General features: G+C 46.5%; 1 protein-coding gene across 3 annotated transcripts in view; it reads left to right on the top strand.

Annotated features, from left to right (window-relative positions):
* The window catches only part of LOC8043443 (protein FAM135A), a 73380-nt gene that overhangs the window by 36461 nt on the left and 15399 nt on the right, over window positions 1-21520 (top strand). For all 3 annotated transcript variants that reach the window (XM_029973875.4, XM_029973865.4, XM_042286614.1), the window contains 7 exons: window positions 4762-6412; window positions 7438-7497; window positions 10697-10806; window positions 13665-13756; window positions 13859-13956; window positions 14795-14946; window positions 20238-20348. In XM_029973875.4, the coding sequence (XP_029829735.3) occupies window positions 4762-6412; window positions 7438-7497; window positions 10697-10806; window positions 13665-13756; window positions 13859-13956; window positions 14795-14946; window positions 20238-20348 (2274 nt within the window). The remainder of the gene's footprint in view (window positions 1-4761; window positions 6413-7437; window positions 7498-10696; window positions 10807-13664; window positions 13757-13858; window positions 13957-14794; window positions 14947-20237; window positions 20349-21520) is intronic.

The following is a 21520-nucleotide window of genomic DNA, read 5'->3' as shown; positions in this document are numbered from 1 at the left end:
GACTGGATAATAAGCAAGGTTTGTTTCATTGAATATACAGTGTAGACCCCATATAACGTATGTCGCGGGAGTCGCAAAAATCCGCACTATAAGCGGTACCGCGTTATAACCAAAACATCAATTTTTCAGGCCAAAATACATGCCATGAGACTACTTACCTTTGTAAAAGAATTTACTTTATGTTAGGTGAAAAGTAAAGCTTAGTTTGAGGAAAGTCTTTATTTCACCAGACTAGAACAGTTCTGTCTCAAGTGTGTCACATATTTTGAAAGAAATCAGCGACTTTTGCCTGGCGCAGCCTTTTAACAACGTCGCGGGTTGCGGACGGACGTTGCGAGCGTTCAGGATTGCTAACCCTAATCACTTTTCTCCGGCGATGAAAACGCGTGAAAATTCGCATCATTTATACGATACGCGCCAGTAATACCTTCAACTTGAGCACAGGCATGAAATGCTCCAAATCAGAAATCCGGGCGATGTTCGAAAACACAGAAAGCACCACTGTAGTCGAAGTAAACAAACACGACGACACGAGCGTTTCTGCCGTCTTGAGAGTGCCGCCACGACATCGCCGCACGAGTAGGTGGATCTTCCCTTCTAGTACGTGCTGGGTTATCATAACGACACACAACGAAAATTCACAGTCAAGGGTAGCGCTTTTACGCGAAACGATGAGCCTCCATCACGCAATCTACGTCGAAGATCAAAACCAACGCCATGTTTGTGGATAGACGCAGCCGGGCCGGCCCGCGATCGGCATGCAACGCGCGCGAACCCTTCTCCTCGACCTGCGTTTGGTCTGTCCTGTGGGTCTGTCGTTGGAGTTGTTTCCAACCATCGCAGCGGAGGGACGCGCGCGCGAGAACGACACGTGCATGCGTCCCTCCGTCGCTATGGCAACTGCAGCCTCTCTCTTCGCATCTCCCGGTTTCTTCGAGCAACCTCCTTGCCCCGCGAGTGCCGCTCGCGGCTCGCGCCGTTATCTAGCGCCGTAAAGGGAAGCGTGCTCGCTGCGCCGGTGAGTCGGCACGGCCGCCGGGCTCTTTCAGAAACCGCACTATAAACGGTATTTCCCTTCGCGCGCCTGCATTTTAAGCGGTATGTAAATACATGGAGTTCTATGGGAGACGAACCGGTGGTTTAAAAAAGCCGCGTTACACCCGGTCCTGCACTATAAGCGGTTACGTTGTAAGTGGTCTATACTGTATATTTGTAAAAGCCTTCCACACAGTTCCTGTGTACTTTCAAGGTTACTTTTAATCTTTTTATGGCTCCCAAGTTTTTATCGAATTACCGCTTTTTGCGAATTTTTTCCCCGTCCCGTTGACTTCATTATAACGAGGGATTACTGTATTTAGTTTTGTGTTTGGTGAATGAAAGGTTGGTACTCAGTCGCATGTCACGTCTTTAAATTTTTCCCAATAGACAGATGGAGTACAAAAAATCAATAAATGAGGGTTTATTTTATGCCGTAGTAATCCACTTCATGGCCGTAGAGGTATGCGAATATTTGGTAAAATTTTTCACTTTTTCTTGAACCGTTACATAAACAGGAACCGGTTCGAACCGTTATTTCTTCCACTCCAAAGCTGGACCTGAACCGAACCAAAATATGTGAACCGTAACCTGAACCGAAAAAGAAAGAGTTTTGGTTCGACACCCTGCTTTCAGGTGAAATAGCGAAACAGTTGGGCAAAATAAAAAAAAATCACAGCATCTCCACGTAGCAAATGATGTTGATTGGGGCGAAGCTCCGGTGGTGCTGATGATACTGATTGCATAGGTAGTGCTGATGGTGTTGATTTTTTTTGTTTGCTCACAGGTAGTGCTGAGTTCTGGGTTGCATTTCGACTTCATTATTACTGCTTTATGGTCAGTGTCCCTGGAGAGTGTTCTGCAGGTCGGGCATTAAGATTGCTTGGGAATTTTTTTAGAATTTGTGATTGTTTGTTTTTCCGGCTGCTTGATTGTTGTTTCTCTGATTGCTTGTTTTCTGTTTTTATTGTTTGTTTCCTGGGGGGTCGGCCAGCAGACGCTCTCGCGTACGGGTTTTCGCCTGTCTGCTTCGCCTTGTACGCCCCCCAGGACACAATTGGCTCTTTGTGCTAATAAAGATTATTATTATTATTATTAGTAGTAGTAGTCGTAGTACAATAAAATTGACCGCATCTCCACATGGTAAATGATGTTGATTGGGCGAAGCTCTGGTGCTGCTTGTCTGCGTAGGCGCTGAACCGCAGCATGTCGAGTCTTTCGTTCATTTTCATCCATGTCGGAAAAAGGATGTGTTGTATGGAACGGGGTTATATATGCATTTGAGCATTTGACCACAGCGCCCTCTTATCTATAAACATTGAGCCAATGCATGCAAAGTTTAATGTGATCATATATACGCATTTGACCGCAGCGCCCTCTCCTGTATAGACGTTGAGCGGCTACATGCAACGTTTCATTCATGACATCCCCAGCTCTTGAGTTACTACCACATCTCAGAGCCCCCTACTCGTCCCGCAGTCGTGGCCGAGTGGTTAAGGCGATGGACTAGAAATCCATTGGGGTCTCCCTGGACAGGTTCGAATCCTGTCGACTGCGCAAACAATTTTTTTTTTTCATTATTTTTTATTTTTTTTTTTTTTTTCCCTACACGAGCACGTGAGCTCACGAGCACGAGCACCAGCAAAATCGATGTGAGCATGGACGCCGGACGGACAAGGCTAGACCCTGAGGAGCTTCGCCCCTAAAATTCCCAAACAATGACCACCCCCCGGTTCCCGTCGGACGTCACGCGACGTCTGGTGGGATTTGCATCAACTGCGCAGTTTGCTGTACCGGCATGTCTGATAAGCGAGTTCGTAGCGGGCTCCCGCATTTTTGTTTGTGATCTTTGCGCGCGATATCGGCTTCCGTAACACGCGAGTTGTTCCCGCGTGTATGTTGCACCGTGAAATGCGAATCTGCTGCATTTGCAATCTGCAGTATCCGTTCCCGTCACATAAAGGTTGTATTGGATTCTTACGTTTTGGTTCGCAATCTGCGCATGTGATCTCGATTCCACCTAAGTTGGTCCCGCGTGTATGTATTGCATAGTCAAATACGATTCTGCTGCGTTCGCAATCTGTGGTATTTTTTCCCATAACATACGAGTTTCTAGCGGAGTCTCGCATTTTTGTCCGCGATCAGCGCGTGCGATATCGGTTCCCATGACGGGCAAGTTTATAGCGGGTTCCAGCGTGTTTATTGCACTATAAAACTTAACCTGCTGCGTCTGCGATTTGTGGCATTCGTTCCCGTGAGATCCAAGTTCTCGGATGGTTTCCGCAGGTCCTTCGCACCTTGAAATGCGAATCTGCTGCATCCTCAACCTGCGGTATCGTTTCCCGTCACACAGGAGCTTGTCGCGAATTCCTGCGTGTTTATTGCATCGTGAAACGCGAACTCGCAGTGTCCGCGATCTGTGGTATCAGTTCCCACGTCACATGGTTTTGTAGCCAGCGCCAGGGTATTTATCTTTAATTTTTTATTAAGTTTTGCTATGGCATATCCAATGATAGCCCATCTTATGTTTTTCACCATTTATCTCTTCAATTTTGGAGGGCATTCTTTTGGAACTTTACGGATGCCGACATCTTTGGATACGGTCACCCATATCACTCGTGGAAAGAACCACATCTATACCGTCGTGGAAGGAACTGCATCATATCACTCGTGTAGGGAACCGCATCCATCGTTTTAACTAGACGCACATCACAGCCCACGCACCGCTACTACGGAAACCCAGAGTGAAGAACAACCGGCGACAGCAAAGCAGCAACTGAGCATGCCCATATTTTACCGTGTCACGGCTCAACACCTCTTAGGTAACAAAGCCGTAGTGCTGAGTGAGATGGCGTCATCAGAGAGGGCCAATGCTGGGCACAGGTTGGACACGACCATTGCGTCGACGTTCAGCTCAAACTTGACTCGAAGCTGAGCGCTGATGCAGCACTTGTATCCAGTCTGTGTTCAGCGTTGGCCTTCTCAGAATACACCATCTCATTCAGCACTACGGCTTTGTTACCTAGGTGTTGTGCAACACCTCCTCCTCTCTGGCTCCGTGCCAGCTGTGCACGTGACTGACGAAAACAAAAGGGTTCGTTTTGACAAAAACTTGGTGGTGTCCATCAGTTTGTCACCACCAGGGAGAGAGGGAGAGGTTAGCACATGCTGATGTCAGTGCTTCTGACCAATGGGTCACCCTCTCCCCATCCTTCTCTCTCTCTCTCCCCGGCACTGACAAATGAAAGACATTGCCAGGTTTTCGTCAAAACGAGCATTCTAATGCTAATGCATTAAAACAAAGCTTTGTATCCCTGCATTTGAAAACCTACACTTGCGTTCAGTGTAGCTCTTTCTGTGTTATTGCACAATGTGACTTGTGGGAGTAACTCTGATCTACTCGAGTAAAATTTGGAACGGCCACCCTAACAGAACGCTGCTGTGCAGATGGGCTTCAACAAGTCCGTAGTGCTGGATTTTGTTTAGGATTGGAAGTTGGTGCAAGGTGCAAATTGGGCACCAGTGTTGCATCAGCGTCTGGCTGGTACTAATGTTGAATCGGCAAGAGAGAGGACACGACTTTCAGACGAACGCTGAAGCAACAAGTTTTTTTTCGTCTGTTTCAGGAGTGCTACACTGAAAATTGTTAGAAGTGCAAGACATGCATAATAGATTTTGCATTGAAACAAAATATCTGTCTTCTGTCTTTTATTTCGCATTTCGCAGAGTCCTGCCTCAACCTGAGCGACATCTCCCTCAGGCTGGAAGACCGGCGTCCCTCGGGCGTCGCGCACGGCTGCGCCGGCAGTGGTGCCAGGACCTCGGAGAAGACCCTGTCGACTTCCTCGGCTTCCAAGCTGTTCGCCCAAAAGTGTGCCTCAGTGCGCGGCCGCGCGTCTCCCACCCTCTCCGTCGACGCCGAGCTGGGCTCGCCCACGTCGACGTCTTCGACCTCCTCCGCCGACACCCAAGACCGCGAGGCCTTCCTCCGCCTCGGCAAGACCTCCTCGACGCGTGCCAAGGTCAAATTAAAAGCACGCACGGCGAGCCTTTTGCGTCAGCTGAAGCGCCCACACCTCAACCACTCCTCGGTGACCCTCCTCGCCTTCAAGCGGCTCGATGCCCTTCGGAACCACCACCGCGCGCTCGACGCCGGCATCGCCGCGAGCGTCCGAATGCGCCACTCGCAGAGCACGGTGGCGGTCACGAACGCGGCACCGCCGCCTCCGGTGCGTGCCGGCAGCCTACCCCCATCGCTGCTCAACAGCGAGTCCATGCCAGACCTGACGCAGCGCGGCAGCGTTCCGCCGGTGCCGCCGCCACCTCCCGCGCGAGCCCGGTTTGCGAGCGACGGAGTTGACGGAGTAAACTTCGTTTTCGACAACCTCTCCGTGACAGATCCGCCGGCTGTGGGAGCCTCTGCGGCGGTGACGCGTAAGGCAGTCTCTGAGTCGTGTTCGTGCGTCGGAGCATTGCTTTTGGGGCCCCGACTAGGAACCGGAAGTGGAAGGGGGCGCGGAAGCACGTGCGGAGGCGCAAAACACAGGAGGTCGACTTCGTCGTGCCAAGTCGCGTTGGAGGTGTGCCGCACAACTGCAGCGCAGGATTCGAGGCGAGACTCGTTGGACGAGGTGTTCTTCTGTCCGACGGGTGGGTCCAGCAAGTCGACATCGGGTTACGAGAGCGCCGACGCGTCGTCCGACGTGGTCCGGCTTGCTCTGCCCGGCGACGTCTCCGAGAAGCCGCTGCCCTCGCCGAGCGAGGCAGGAGGGGGCACGGTTCCGCCGCTTCCGCCACCAGAGTTCCGAGATGAACCGACGGAGGGTGAAAGGCGGAACGGGAACGCGAGGAACGACGACGGAGCACACGAGAGGAAGTCGAAAGAAGCGTCGAGATCCTACGGCGGTGACGCATCTCGTTCTCCGCCGGCGAAACCCAAAGTGGCCGTTGAGAACGGCGGCGGCGGACCGCCGAACGCACCGACGATGGCCTGCGAAGGGACCATGTTTTTCCCGAAGCCACCCGCGCAGTTTGCGAGTGAGACGACAGTTCAGGAGTCGGAAGCTCGGCTCGAGTCAAAGGAAGAGAGTGAGGAGGAGCCTCCCGAAGATCCGAACATGATCCAGAACGGAGTGGAACGGGAAGTCTGTCTGGATCCGGCGGCCGGAGAAGTGCGGAGGAGGTACGAGGACCGGAGGGCGTACCTGGAGACCAAGTGCACCATTCTGGAGATGCTGACGGATTTTAGGGACGAGTACGACAGCAAGGAGACTGGCCAACCTCGGCCCAACCTCGGCAGCAGGGACGGGGAGGGGGAGTGTGAGGAGGGCAGCGTCAGCGTGCGAAGGGCATCTGCGGTCAACGCGGATATTGTGAGGTTGGCTGTTTCTTATTGTCTTTGTACGTTGCTCGCTTTAGCTTGATCTTGAAACTTTCTATTGCTGGTTGATATTTTTACAGCGAAGCTGTTAAGGGCTAGTTTCCCCAGGATCGTGTCCGTCCTCAAATGACCTGATGACACAGAACTCTGTACAGCTACCACCATCTATGATTGACGTTGGCAACCAGACTGCTGCCTTGCCGGTTGTCTGGTTGCCGCTATGCTCATAGATGGCGGCAACCTTTCGAGCCTTTTCACTCTGGCTTTGCCGACTTGCGGCCGGCCATTACCTCATTCCCACCATAGTACAGCTTTGCTGGTCTTCGTTCTTCGCTAGAGAGGAAAGGCTGAAAGCATTTTATGTTTTTGATGGATGTTGCAAGCTTTTATTCAGGTGATTGTTTGTCGTTGTTAATGAGGAAGGAGATAGAAGTTTGCAACTACGGGCAATGTCTGTAGCATTGCACACAATGCTGAATGCCAATTTTGTTGCTCTGTGTGGACATGTTGGCATGCTTGCTGGTCATTTGGGTGAATTTTGTTAAGTATTGTTTTATGTCTGGCCTAATGGGTTCTATCATTAGTTTGTGTAGATGCGGTTAATGGAGGGCTACAAAAGTGGTTATAAAGGGTCCATGGAACAATTATTTTGCTTCGGTAACTTATTGTGAGAATAAGCGCATGACATTTGTGAAGCACCGAACATGAATCCATGCCGCGTTTGTGTTTGCAGAAAATTTATTTGTAAGGCTCACATTTATTTTCTTCCGCTATTTTCTGTTTTGCTACTAGTTCGACAGCACTGCCCAGTAACAAAACAATCGAGGAAAAGGTTTATCTGGGTGTCAAATAATGCACCTGTAGTGCTCACCGCAAGTTGAACACAGGTAATAAACCTCTGAAGTAGTAGCAAAACAGGAAAAAGATTGACACAGCCAGTACATAGCATAGGTTTCGTTCGTGCATGTTGGTGCAAGCCTTGAATCATGCTGACATGTAGAAGTTCTTTCTTTGTTCTCCAGTTTTGTAAAGGCAAAGGAGGAATTCCGGTCACGTCTCAATATGCCTTGGCTTTGGTACAGGTCAGTACTGAGTTTTTTCTTTCCTTTCCCGATCAAACTTTGTTTTTTTCAAGGATATTAGTCCTTTGGATGTGGCATTTCAGTCTTTTGAGATATCTCCATGTACGGGTCTCCAATTGACTTTTTTAATTCACTCCCTATTTTTAAAATCCAAGTTCTTTTTTTGGAAGGATATAATTTTTTTGGAGGGATATAATTCTCTGATGGCACCGAGGGATGCCAAGGCTAGGGACCACAAGGGGTTCAGCCTACATCCAGAAAAAATTTTCTTTCCGATGTGCTTACAAACTGACAGTACTGAAACGGGGGGGGGGGGGGGGGGGGGGCACGTTAGGGAGTCGCTTTGGTTCTTTCGGCATTTGAGTGTGATATGCACAGTTCAAGGCAAGAAGCTCGTACTCATAGTCCTTGCAGCATTTCCTGCTTACCGTAGAATACCGTGCATCTGCCCATTCCACATTACGTGCCCATTTCCAAATTTGTAAGATCTGAGAAAATACGCACACTAAATGTACATGTAAAATTGATGATCGGACAAGCGCCCCTCCCCCATTTTTTGCAATTATCTCCAAAGTTTGAGTGGGCGCTTGCCCGGTATTTTACGATAAGAGTAAATGGTAACTACTATCAGCAGTGGTTGCCCAATTAGCATTTTGGTTGCTCTTTGAATGTTAATTTTGTTTTTATGTATTAATTCAGAATGTATTTTAGGGCTGATTTCTAAGTGTAGAGCATTGCAAAAGGTTGTGACCAAATGCATAATAACACGACCAGGTTTCTTTGCCAAAATCACTTTGTCTCCGGCAAGAATCAAACCAACAGACTCTTGGCCAGCAGTCCGGCGCTTTATGCTACTGGAGAAGCTTTTAAAACGCTTCATTACAGCCGCTTTACACATACTCGGGTGGGTGCAAAGCACGGCATTTAGGACAGAGGTGGGTTGCGAACCTCTCAAAGCTTTCCGTAAGCGTAGGAAGGAGAAAAGAAATTACAACTTACGGTGCCTCGATACTTCATGCAAAGTCAAGCGGTGCGGAATGCACGGTGCATTCATCTCTTTCCTTAATAAGATTTCCCCAAAAAACTAACGGGCAAAATGGATGCAACAGATACAGTAAACTTTCGTTAGTTTGACCTCGGTTAATTAGACTTTTCGTTTAATTCAATCCTGTTCAGAAGTCCCGGCGAGCGCCCATACATTTCTATGGGAGGAAAAGTTAGATAGTTTGAACTCGGGACGACTCCACATGGGATAATTTGTCCCAAGCAAATGCGCGCAGGCTCACATGGCACGGCACCACGGCAGAAAAACCGCTAACGTACGTCGAAACACGGGCCCTTTGCTGCAAGGCCGAACGTGCGCAAACATGCGCCTGCTTGTCTATGCCGTTGAGATGGACTGTAGCGAATGACACGAGCCAGCGCAACCAATCTGGCGTGGAGTAGCGCGGAGAACATAGCACGTGGTCGGGCGTGGAGACAGCATGACTCTCGAAACGCTTTTCTTTAGCATCGTGTGTGGTCCATCTTGCGCATCAAAAAGCGCAAATTCTTTTACTTTTTTTCTTTTTTTTGTTGCTGACGGTCTGGCTGCTTGGCGCCAAAGTCGGCTCGTAAAACTTGTTTCTTTTTTTCTTTTTTTAATGCAATTTTTTGAGGACGTGACGTTAAGTTACGCTGTTCTTCGGAGCATGCTTTTGGACTCGCGTTTTAAGCGCAGACGGCAGCAGACCATCCGTGAGCACTTTGCACAATAAAAGGAAGTTTTATTTTAACCGTTTTTCTGTCCTTTTTTTAATTCAATCATTTGGATAATTCGACCCAATTTCAAGGTCCCGTCGGGGTCGATTTAACTAAAGTATACTGTACAAACGGGTCGACACAAACCCCATTCCGCATCGGTCGGCCTTAAGGGGGGATATGGCCTGGGAGAGTCAACTTTTGAACCAATGTCTCAAATTGATTCAAACTTTCAGCGTGAATTGAACCCCATTAGGATTGATGACAGCTACAGTTTCAGTCTTATCGGCCAACACTACAGCATACTATGATTAACAAGCTCCAGAAAAAAGTTACTTTATTAGGAAATGTATTTAAGAAAAATAATAATTGCAATCCACAAAATGTTTGGTTTAATGTGAAGTAGAATACCTATAGTGCAAGTTAAGGTGAAAATTAACTGTAGAAAATGTGATTCTAGAGAAATACAATAACACCCATAAAGAGCGAACGATTTTAACAAATTTGTGAGTTTTAAAATATTCAGTTTTTGTCATGAAGAATTTAGCTTTTTCGGATTATGAGTATTTTAACTTGTTCCTCAAGAAATTTGAGTCAAGGACAACACTGAATGAAATCTTTACACTTTCAAAATGTCCAATGATACATTTCCTCATACCACATTTCCTGCCAAAAAGTGAAACTGAGAAAAATGCATTTGAAGTTCCAACTTTAGGTTTCTTTCTTTTCTGGGGGTCCCAGTTAGGCAAAATTCACTTGGCACATTGTTAGAACCTTCCTCTTTGAGACTTCCCTGTTCCCCTGGCAATAGCTACCAGTTTGTGTTGTTTGTAGGCTCACTAACTTTTGTAGCAGGCATTCCCTGACAGATAAGCTGGCAGGAGCTAAAAGGCAAATCACACTGAGAAAGAGCAGCAAAGCAGGAATAGGATCTGAAGTGGAAGATACTGTAAAGGGGCGTTAATGAAGACAACAAAATATCACGTCACCGGGATGGACCAATCGTAAACCCTGTTTCAGGTGTCAACCAATAAAATTGCTCATACCAAATTTTCAGAATTTTTTCTTTTTGGATGTATTGGGTCCTCCTGGCCATTGATACTTGTAAACTTCGAAAGCTTCTACCTCCTATATCTAGAGTAAATGGCACTTCCAATGAGGGTGAGATGTTCTGGCTAGGTTAAACGAGTATGAAGCAGTGCTAAATAAAAAACAAAAAACTTGCTTCCTGCTGACTTGGAGGGCTGCCGACATGTCGAAAATAATTTATTCTGAGATAAATCCTGCATGTTTATAAATGAAAGTTTCTGAAACCATTCTTTGGAAGTTAATAATTATAAACATATTATTTTTGAAAAAAACGTTTTTTCTGAAAATTTTGAATTCCGAGGCCATGTCCCCCCTTAAGCATGAGGCATTGTGCTGGTAGGTCGTCTTATCAAGAATCCTTGCCTTGCAGCGACTTTCCAGTGTTGGCGTCGACAGTTCCCTACTTCCAGTGTGATAACGACCTGAGGGCATTCAGTCCCGAGGGACTGCATCTTGTGATATGCGTGCATGGGCTGGACGGTGAGTGGAGGCCTCGTCAAACTCTTTCCCTTGGCATAGTGCCCAGAATGCATTTCCACCTGGCGTGTTTACCGCTTCCTCATTCCTGGTTCCATGGTTTCCATCCGACGATGTCGTACAAGCGTCGGGCTATTGCCTGCCGGGACAAAAGAACGTAATTTCTTTGTCAGCTTGCAAACCCGAATCTTTTCTTTCGTGGTCTCGTCGCACGGCAGTGGGCATTTCTTGAGCTACCAGCTTGCACGGTCGATTTTCAAAGTGGCGAAATGGAATGCAGACAGACTCATTCTTTTTATGAAACTAGGAAAGTTCACCCTTAGCGTGCCGTTTTCTTTTCGTTTTTTTTCCCCTCATGTCCAACTCAAATTTTGGTCTCGGTAACACTGTGGTGTGCTCTGCAAAGAGCATTTATTTATAAGAGATGGACTACATTATGGTCAAAAAGTTGATTGATGTCTGCGTGCGTTCAACCTATGGCATTTTTCTCATATCGTACTTTTCGAGATGTGGTACTATGCGACAGCACCTTGACCTCGCACGCTGAGGTCACTTTTTTGAGCGGCCTTACTCTGCCTTTGAGCGGCCTTACTCTGCCTTTGTTTACTTGTAACTGTACCGTATTTACACAAATGTAGGTCAACCCATTTTAAAAGTTTTGAAAATCTGGAGTGGGTTGGGCTAAAAATCGAACCAAAACATTCCACCACCGACATAAACAAAACAATAGCGATATCAAGGACTCCTCGGCTTGTTACAAGTTCAGCCGGCTGTAACTGTAGCATAGCGCATTCCTCTGCCCTCTTTTTACAAGATTTTTTGTTTTTTATTTTTTTATCTGCGCGAGCGAGTACCACTGATAGCAATTCGCTAATCAACCCAAATGTATGGCGACGAATGGGTGCACGGCGCACCCAGCTCCCGGAGTTGGCGGCACTTGATGTAAGAACCACCCCTGTATGGCCGCTAGAAGCTCCTCACACCCCACTGCTTCTTTTCGCACAATTCAAAATCGCACGTCGTTTGATAGAGGGTCGAGATCATGCTGAAGTGCGAACTACTTTTCTCTGTATGGGCGTTTCGGTTTTCGGTGCTCGCTTAATGGCCATTCTTCGTCCGAAAGCAACCAACAATGGCAAAGTTCGATCCGTTGCAGCGGGTGTGCTGCAGTGACTTCTGCAACTATGCAGGACCCTAACTGTGACGGCAAGCTAAGCAGCTTCCGTGGGCCTGGATAGGTTTGGATGCTTTCCGGAGTTAGAAGTCAGGCTTGCACGTGCGTCGCAGAAGAGCGTGATCGGTCCCTACCTGTTGCATGTGACACAATCACCGAGCAAGCGCAGAAGATGTGGTTCATGCGGTCATTTGCGAAATGCGAGATTCCATTGGACGATGCCAACGGCAAGCTTTGAGAACGTAGCAGCGATGTCGAGAGGAACGACAGCCTCAGTGCGGATGAATCATAGTCTCTAGTTGTAGATTCAGTGAGAACGCCAGAAAGCAGCTTCAGTTGTTTCGCTTTAGCGCGAGCTTTTTAACTTCAATAACGTTTAAACATCTCATGCACCTTGCACGTGCATGCGCAGCCAAAGCACGCCAGAGGGCGTGGAGCGCGAGCCGGAGGCAATGCTTTTGAAAGAGACACCACGCCGTTCTCATATGTTCACTGTATAATGAGCCCCTAAAGTATATTTTTTTTTTACTTTCTATTGTTGACGTGCAATGTGGGTGGGTTGACTTGCAATTGAGTCAACTAACAATCGTGTAAATACGGTAACTTCCTTGTTTTCACTGTTGCCAAATACCAAGTTAATTGGTCATTTTCAGATCTCGGTGTTTGCCATGAAGTGCGAGGTTGAACGACATAAATTTGCCTTTCGGTAACAATGAAAAAGTATACCGAAACAAAAGTCGTCTAAAAAAACAAATTGCATTATTATTAAGAAGTAACATTGCAGGATAAAACATTGTTTTCATTGCTTGCTCATACATGCCGCTACACTTCGTGGGATTTCCCGTCTCGGGCAATGACACAGCACACCGGTTCAATAACACGTAAACATTTAATGACCGCTATCGCCTGCGCCGCAATTCCGACAGCCTCTGCGCATACGCTGCAACTGCCCTTTACCAGCAGCGGAGCGCCGCTGGTGTGGCCAGTTTCCCTTGGCCTCCTCGCGGTGAAGATGACCACTCATGATTGTCGGAGGGGCAACCTGGGCCAAACGCTTGGAATCCCCAGGTGGTCCACAACTTTATAAAAAAAAAGAATGACTGCCTGGTTCGGAGGGGCAACCACCAGTACAACAAGTCTCTGCTGAGTTGAGCGAGGACAGTGCAGCAGAGCTTGGTTGCACTTTTCCTCCACGGGTTGCGGTGCCGTCGGTGCCAAGAAGCGCTCCGATTGCAAACCAATACTTAAAAACTTCTCGAAATTGTGCAGTTTTAAGAAAGCCGTAAAATTCCACACGTGCATTCCATCAGTTTGTAATTTGTTGAATTAGTGTTTTTCAATGATGCTCTGCAGGATTCTAATTTAAGCCATGCCCACTCAATATTTATAAAAATAATTACGTGAAAATAAAGGACCTAATTATCCCAAACATTAATATTTTCCTAAATAGGCCCCTGGCCTAGGACCAAAAGTACACAAGCCTTTTTTTTGGTGCGATGCATAGTTTTCGCAATATCGTATTTGTCCACCTTTTGTGAAACACCCTGTATATCCTCACTTGTGAGCTCTCAAGACATTGGCTCTTATGTAGTGCAGTGGGAGACTGCAGCAAATTCTTGTGGTTCAGCAATCTGTGCACCATTTCATTTAGATGTGGGCACTTATGACTCTTTTTTTGTGTTTTCAGGCAACAGTGCAGATTTGAGGTTGGTTCGTACGTACCTCGAACTTGGACTTCCCATGGTGAACTTCGAGTTCTTGATGTCGGAACGTAATCAAGTGAGGACATTTATTGGGATGTCTTTTTTTTTTTTATGGGATTTGGTCATTTTAACGAAGTGCGCTTCTTTAAGAGTTTTTTTTATTTTTGGTTTTCTCCAGGGAGAAACTTTCGAAGACTTTGAAACCATGACCGATCGACTAGTCTCCGAAATCAGCTACCACATTGAGGTGTTCGCTCTCAAGCCAGCCAAGATTAGGTGAGAGTCGCAGCTGGACCACAGCAAAAAACAGTATAAAAAAGCTGAAGCTCCGGTATTGCTTGATCTTGGCAGTTTCCAAATATTGAGTTTTCTTTTTCCAAGGTGATGATTTGGTTTGCCTAGGTGGTTTCTGACTTCCATAACTGTGTCCACTTAGTGACAGACGCGCTACGAGGAACTGCTTGGAAAAGCACTTGAGCGAACATTTTGCTTCCTACGTCGTTGTGAGAGTTGAGGGATAATTAAATAAATGATGGTATCCTGAAAAACACACTTTCATTGACTTGTATGCTCAAAACATGCAACTGTAGCCTTTTACTTTCATTGTTTCATATGCTGACAACTTGCTACCGTAGCATTTTAGTGTGTCGCTAGTTTGATCTGTAATCATACAGGCACCACTAAAACCTCCAAGCATAAATTTTTTTTTTTCTTTTTAGCTCAGAATTTTAGTATTTTTGGCGAGCTTTAAACATTATTATCGTTTCAAACTCAATAAGAACATTATTCTTATTACCAGTGTTTTCAAGCATCAACAACAGCAACATTATTGATAGCTTTATATGTGTTTTTCTTCCTAATTAGCTTGAGAATGTTTGTGGAAATTATCTGGGCACTTAGAGACATGCAAAATTAGGTATACATTGTGCAGACGTGCACAAGTGAATAGGTGTATGGCTTGCACATGATGTCATTGCACAATGCTGACATACGGCAGAAGGTATGACAAAGCCACCACAATGGCTGCCGACGTGATGCCAATGCTAGCCTTGCATACATTTGATGTTTCTCGAGATGTGCAGAAGGGTTTAATTGGCCGGGACGTCTCTTGCAGTTTCATCGGGCACTCCTTGGGGAACATCATAATCCGTTCGGCGCTCACGCGGCCTGAGATGAAGCCGTACCTGGGCTGCCTCTGCACCTTCCTGTCCCTCTCAGGTCCACACCTGGGCACGCTCTTCAACAACAGCGGTCTAGTCAACATGGGTGAGCACATATGCAATTGTCAAAGTAACAGCACTAGCACTCAAGTAGACTTCAAGGCACATTTTATTAGTGCTCCCAGTGTTTCTGTAAAGACTCGCGAAAATTCCTAAAACTGGGTGGTTGAAAAAAAAAAAACTCTTTTCGGGATTGGGTTGCCAGCCACGGCGAACATCAGGATATTGCAAAGGACACATCACAGTCGCCTACCAGTTTTTCGGACACCGATAATTCAAACTTGTTTGATATTTCGGACTTACAGAAGGAAGCGTGCCCTACCCAAAAGATGTGGTGCATATTCATGACCGGTGTTTCAAACAGCTGAGAGTCTGCAAGTTTGATTTTTCAGACAAAATTGTTGCGAGCGATCAGCAGGAAACACCACTGAGAAGCCGCCATTTTAGGTTCTATGTTGGCTGCACATGGATTGGCTTGGTTTGGCTGCGCTACTTGAGTACTGCTAAGTCCTACCGCTAGGTAATGCCCTAGGGCAGGGGTTCTCGAACTTTTTGGTCTCGCGGAACCCCAGGAAGCCTCAAAGACTGCCGCGGAACCCTCCCCCCCCAATCCACCCTCCACATGGCGACCGAGAAGCAACAGATGCACAATTGTAGGCAATTTTGCTTGTGTTGCTTCCCATATAGTATTTACACCATATCAATCGCAATGTCAGTACAGAATGAGATGAAGGCGCTTTGCATGGTCCTGCCGTGCAGCCTGCGGCGTGGGGGGCGGGGGGGGGGGGGGGGGGGTGTTGCAATTTGGGTGTTCGTGGAACCCATGAGACCAGCTCGTGGAACCCCTGTGTTCCCCTGAACTCAGTTTGAGAACCCCTGCCCTAGGGGACGCTATGCTACAAACATTTTTTTTTTTTGCTCTAGCTGCACGTTATTATTATCATCATTGTTACCATTTTGCTTTGTTCATTCACCATTCTGCAATCGTGGACTTGCGCCTCTCATCTTCCTCATCTATTCTTGGTGAATTATGTTTTCGGAGTACGCTGGCTTGGACTTGGACGTCATGGCCCCGTCTGTTCTTCTGCCGCTGCGAAGTGTCACTAAGAAGCGTGGAAAGTACTCAACCATAATGTTAGAAAAGAAAGCAGCGAGTCTCATGCTAATAGAGAGTGGCCAAATGCAAGCGGAGACGTAACCTGAACCCAGGCGCTATCAACGGCTCATGTAAAGGGGTTATGACACGCCAAAAATAAAATATGATATAACTATACTGTTAGGTCCCATTGTATGTTCCTATAATCCTGCTAAATTTGTCTTGAAAATGGCGCGATAGTTTTGTGGATAAATCGATTTAAATGCGGGTCCTTCGGAGGGGCAGATCCGGGTGGAGCCCGGCTACACCCCGCCGACTACTGGCTACGTAGCCAGCCTCCAGCACGGTATTCACAGACTTGGCTCTCCTGGCGTCTCGAGCCTCAGCTTCCTCGTTTACCTTCCACGTTTCGAGCATGCGGTCCGTGACGATTACGTCTACTCATCGCTCGCCTTGTCAAAGTGTTCGACATTGATCGCAGCAGCGATGAGAGTGATTGCTATCAAGAGATGTTGGAAGCTGTTCATTTTGACTGCGACCCGCTGGCGACCAGTAACAGTGACGGCGAGTTACGGACGAACTCGCCGTGGTCACCGTCGTCCGGGAATATCTCGCAGGCGCATGCAGGGTAGAAGGTCAGCGGGCCGGGGGCGAGAGCAAGAAGAGCATTCGGGTAACCGAGTTACGTGAGCGGTTTTGATCGTACCGTGGCGAGGAGAGCTTGGGCGATCACGGGGGCGCCTAGAAGGAGAGAGCATTTATGGTCACGTGGTTTATGGACACCATGGTGTGACTAACTTGGGCAGTGTTGCATGGTCGCAAGATGAAAATTATAAAAATTTGTAAATTGAATATTGCAATTACCAGAGCTCTAAAAATCACGTAACTTGGTGTGTATACTAAGTAGCGTATGAGCATTCCATTGCAAGAATAATCTATCTTTAATTTTCGTGTCATAACCCCTTTAAGCCCGCTTAGACGTAATAAAGGAATGTTTCTTTCATCAGCAAATTTTTCGGACTGCTCTACTATTTGGACGTATTTTCGGTTCCTGCAAAGTTTGAAAAATTCGTTGGCAACCGTAACTAGCAAAATAATTACCTATAATTGACTAAATAATGTTTTCACAGGTGAAAATAAACAGGGTTCCAATTATAATTTTGCTGAGCCTCATCGAAAACCCCTACATCAGTGAGTTTTAAAATGACTCAAAGCACGGGGGTACGCTGAAGTTACAACTTTTGCAGCAGGCGCAAGGCTAACGACGCAAAAACTCTGAGGATGTTCTTATTATTTGCCTTTCACTTTGCCAGCCTTGTGTCTGTTGTTTGAGTGGTAACTTCAGCGCACAACTCTCACTTCCAGCGTGCTTCGAGTCGTCCTAAAATTGACCGATCTTCCGATGACGCTCGGCACGTTTCTAATCAGAACCATATGTTTATTTTCGCTAATTAAAAAGTAAGTAGGAAATTATAGGTTATTTTGCTAATTAGTATGTCCATTATGCAATCCCTGACATCTGCCGTGACAGGCAGTCTGTTCTCAAGAAATCTTTTTTTCTTATTTTTTTTTTTCTAAGACATCCTTTTTATTTTTAGGGATGTTTGAAAGTTTTTCCACGAACACCCTGTACATGTACATGTATTGTCATGCTGTCACATGACAACTTCTTCAAGTTGTTAACTTTGGACTCAGATTGTCTTCCCTAGCCTGAATCTGTACGCGCACATATTCCACCGCAGTCGAAACGTGAGTAGCCGCCTTTTAGTGATGTGGGAAAACTGGCAGAAACTGGTGTCTACGCTTGGTCCAGCTGTGTCATGCCCTCCAGTATATAAAGTAAGCGGACATATCGTATTTGCCCAAATCTATTGTGCCCCCCATTTTAATGCGCACCGAGTTTTTATACTGGATAAAAATAAAATAATAACAGGTTTTATGCACAAGGATGAAGCAAAGTTTATTTACTCATAAACAACTCTCTTTTATCTTCAGTCTCGTACAGTTCCTTGTCACTCTCCACATGCGACAGCATGTCTTTCTCGGTACTGTGTTTGAGATCCTGCATTTCGATCGTGATGAACTTTACTATAGACATCCACAAAATCCAAAGTATGGGATGACCGATAGCGAAGCAAAAGGCAAAAGGAGGAGCTCCTGTGAGTTTTGAGGTTGCTACGCTCAAAGGCTAAGCCGCCGTTTTGTGCTGACGATGGCGATGGGTCTGTTGTAGCTGTAGATTTAAAAAAGGGCCAGGTGGTGTGTTTCAGGAATACTGAACGCACATGGGGAACAATGGGTAGAAAGAAGACAAACGGTGCATGATTAGTAACTGTTTGCAGCACTGTCTGTCTTCTTTCTAGTCCCTGTTCCCTGGCCCTTTTAGTACTTTTGTAGCTGCTGTTGCTAGCGCAGTTTCGCTTTTGTATCCGATAGTAATATGCAGGCAGCAGTATATTTTTCTCAAAAAAAGGTGCACATAAGAATTAGGTAAGTATGGTATAGCTTGAGCAGGTGCTTACTCCCGATTTATATGCGCTTGCTATCTTCAGAGTTTGACTGAAGGTTTGTTTGGTGGTATTTCAAAGTAACCAGGTGGCTTGAGATGTGATTAAACTTAGCGTAAAATCCCGTAAGGGCATCGTCCCCCGAGAGATTGCCAATCCGGTTTCGCTGGCCAAATATCTAACATAAAAATACTGAAACATCGCCCAGGCCCCGATTCCCATTGGACGTCGCATGATGTTTGACGGGAATTACTTCAGTTGCGAAATCAGCGGTACCGGTACGTGTGAAAAGCAAGTTTGCAGCAGGTTCTCGTGTTTTTGTCTGTGATCTGCGCACGCAATATCGGTTCCCGCAGTATGCAAGTTTGTAGCCATTTTCCATGTGTTCATCGCACTGTGAAACAGGAATCTGCTGCATCCGCAGTGCCGGTATACTTTCCCGTGACACTGGAGTTTGCAGCGAATTCCCGCGCGTTTATAGTGTTGTGAAACAGAAATTTACCGTGTCCGCGGTCCGTGATATCAGTTCCCGTGCCGCGTGGTTTGGACCGGGTGCCCCTGTGTTTAGCATTAATTTTCTATAAATATGATATGGTTACGAAAATTTATGGCTGGGCCTAACAGAGGAAACACCACAAAAGCGTTGACCATGGCATGCCATAGACAACTTCAATGTTGCAATAAATGATTTGTAGGAACAATGTAACTTGGTAGCCATGTTTAAAGGGCAACTCCAGTCAATTCCTAGAAAGTTTAGTTATTGGTTTATTATATATTCCAAGGCAGTATTAAATGGTACGTAATTTCTTTTTAAAAAAGTGTAATGATTTTTGCGCAATTTTCATTTAAAGTTTATCACAAACCGAAACCTTGCTTGCAGAGGGCAACGTTAGCTCTTGTGTTGTCACCCATGTGCTCTAACCATGTGGTACAAATCTTGATGTCACATACAAGGTCACCAGGCTGGCGAAAGTGTCTTCTGCTACGATGGGCAGTCTGCTACGCCCGACAACGCTTGCACTACCGTGGCCGCAGCTTGTGTCTTAGCACAGAAAAAAAGAAGTTTTCCTAAGGGCTTGTCTTGAAAACATTAGTAGAAAGTGAAGTCTTGTAAACCCCGCATAAACGTGTTCTGACTGGTTTGTAGAAGTGTGCCGTGCTCAACGTTGCAAACTGGCTCTAGCAAATGACAGATGCTGCTGGCGAGGACACATGATCACAGAAGAGCACACACACGCGCGTGCGTTCCGCAAATCACGTGGCCAACAATGAGTGCGCGGCTCGTGCTGCCTGTAGGCTTTGCTTGAAAAAGTGCTAAGCTAGCAAACAAATCTTCCTGAGCGTGATGTAGGTAACGCAGGGTGGACTGCGCCGGCATGGTGGTATTTACTGCGCTGTTGGTTACGCTGCACCTTGCCCACCAGGATTAGCAGATATTGCTAATTTCGCGCAGCTCAAACTTTGTTTGCCAGTTTCATCAATTTTTAGGCGGAATTAGGTAGGTCGAAATATATGGCGTGTGGTTTTTTTTAGGCAGTACTAAAGATTACTGTATTGTTTTGTTTTGTTTCATATTGAAAATGAACTGGAGTTGCTTTTTAAATAGCACGAGTGGGATGGTTACAACCGTGCATCCGGATTCAAGTGCTGGACAACTTATGATTGCCGTCCTGTGCCAAATAATATGATGTTTGTTTTATGAAACATGGCTTTTCTCTTGTTCCCGTTCTCCAGGAATGTGGTTCATGCAGAAGTGGAAAAAGTCGGGATCTCTCCTCCAGCTGTCCATGAAAGACACAGCGGACGTGCGGCAGTCTTTCCTCTACAAGCTGAGTCAGAAGCCAGGTACGATCACCTTTGTTGTTTGTTCTTCTTTAAGCAGGCCCTTTCTCACCGACAGGGGAAGCTTGAGAAATGTAAAGCTGTGGAGGAATTTCGACGAGCCTGCCATTGGTCGTACACAAAGCGCATGATCAGATTCTAGTCCTCGCCAAATGCCAATGCTGCGCTTGTTTTCAATACTATCCGAGTCAAGTTCACGCCGAGCGCCGACGCAGCCCCCTTGTCCAATGCATGCTCAGAGTAGGTGATCAAGCAATGGCGGGCAGGCGTTGGCACGGACTTTTGAAGAGTCTGTTGTCGGCGAATTTGGCAGAGACGTGGTGAATCGCTGATAATGCCACTGAATCGGCAGCCATGAGTGTGGCCCTTTGTAAATATAATGCAGGTCTTATCCAAGCAATCTTGCAATATAATAGTGTTAGGTAAAAAAAAGTTTGGAAGAAGTTCATTTCTCAGTGTAGTCAAACTCGTCTGAATGCAAGAGTGTAGAATTATTGCACTTGTTCGATCACCAGGACTGTTGCCTGTATTTTACACTGCACATATCTTAATAAAACTTTTCAGCTGCTTAAGATACATACAAAATGGGTTACCGTAAAAACCGGAACATATGTCGAGTTGGAATATACCGTATTTACACGAATGTAGGTCGACCCATTTTTCAATTTATGAAAATCTGAAGTGGGTGGGGGGTCAACTTATAATAATTAAACCAAAGCGTTCCACCGCCGACAAACATGAAACAGTTGTGATGTCAGGAACACCTCTTGTATGAGTTAAGCTGGCTATGCCTGTAGCATTGTGCCCTTCTGTAAGCTCATTTTGCAAAATTCTTTTACAGCAGAGCCGTTAAGGGCTAGTTTCCCCAGGATCATGTCTGTCAGCAAACAAATGATGACACAAAACTCTGGACAGCTACCGCCATTTATGAGTGACTGCGGCAACCAGACAACCGGCTTCCGATTGTCTGGTTGTGGCCGTCGCTCATAGATGGCGGCAGCCTTTCGGGCCTTTTCACTCTGGCTTGCCGACTTGTGGCCGGCCATTGCTTCATTCTTACCATAGTACAGCTTCACTGGTCTTCCTTCTTCACCAAAATGGACAGTGCCGTGTATTGTGCGCATAGCAAACACGACCCTCGACTCTGGCAACAGCGGGCTGATATAACCGGAGAT

This window comes from Ixodes scapularis, unplaced genomic scaffold (genome assembly GCF_016920785.2).
Source record: "Ixodes scapularis isolate PalLabHiFi unplaced genomic scaffold, ASM1692078v2 PGA_scaffold8__174_contigs__length_109621045, whole genome shotgun sequence".
Classification (NCBI taxonomy): domain Eukaryota; kingdom Metazoa; phylum Arthropoda; class Arachnida; order Ixodida; family Ixodidae; genus Ixodes; species Ixodes scapularis.
The sequence above is the reverse complement of the archived record's forward strand: the minus strand, read 5'-3'. Positions and strand labels throughout refer to the sequence as shown.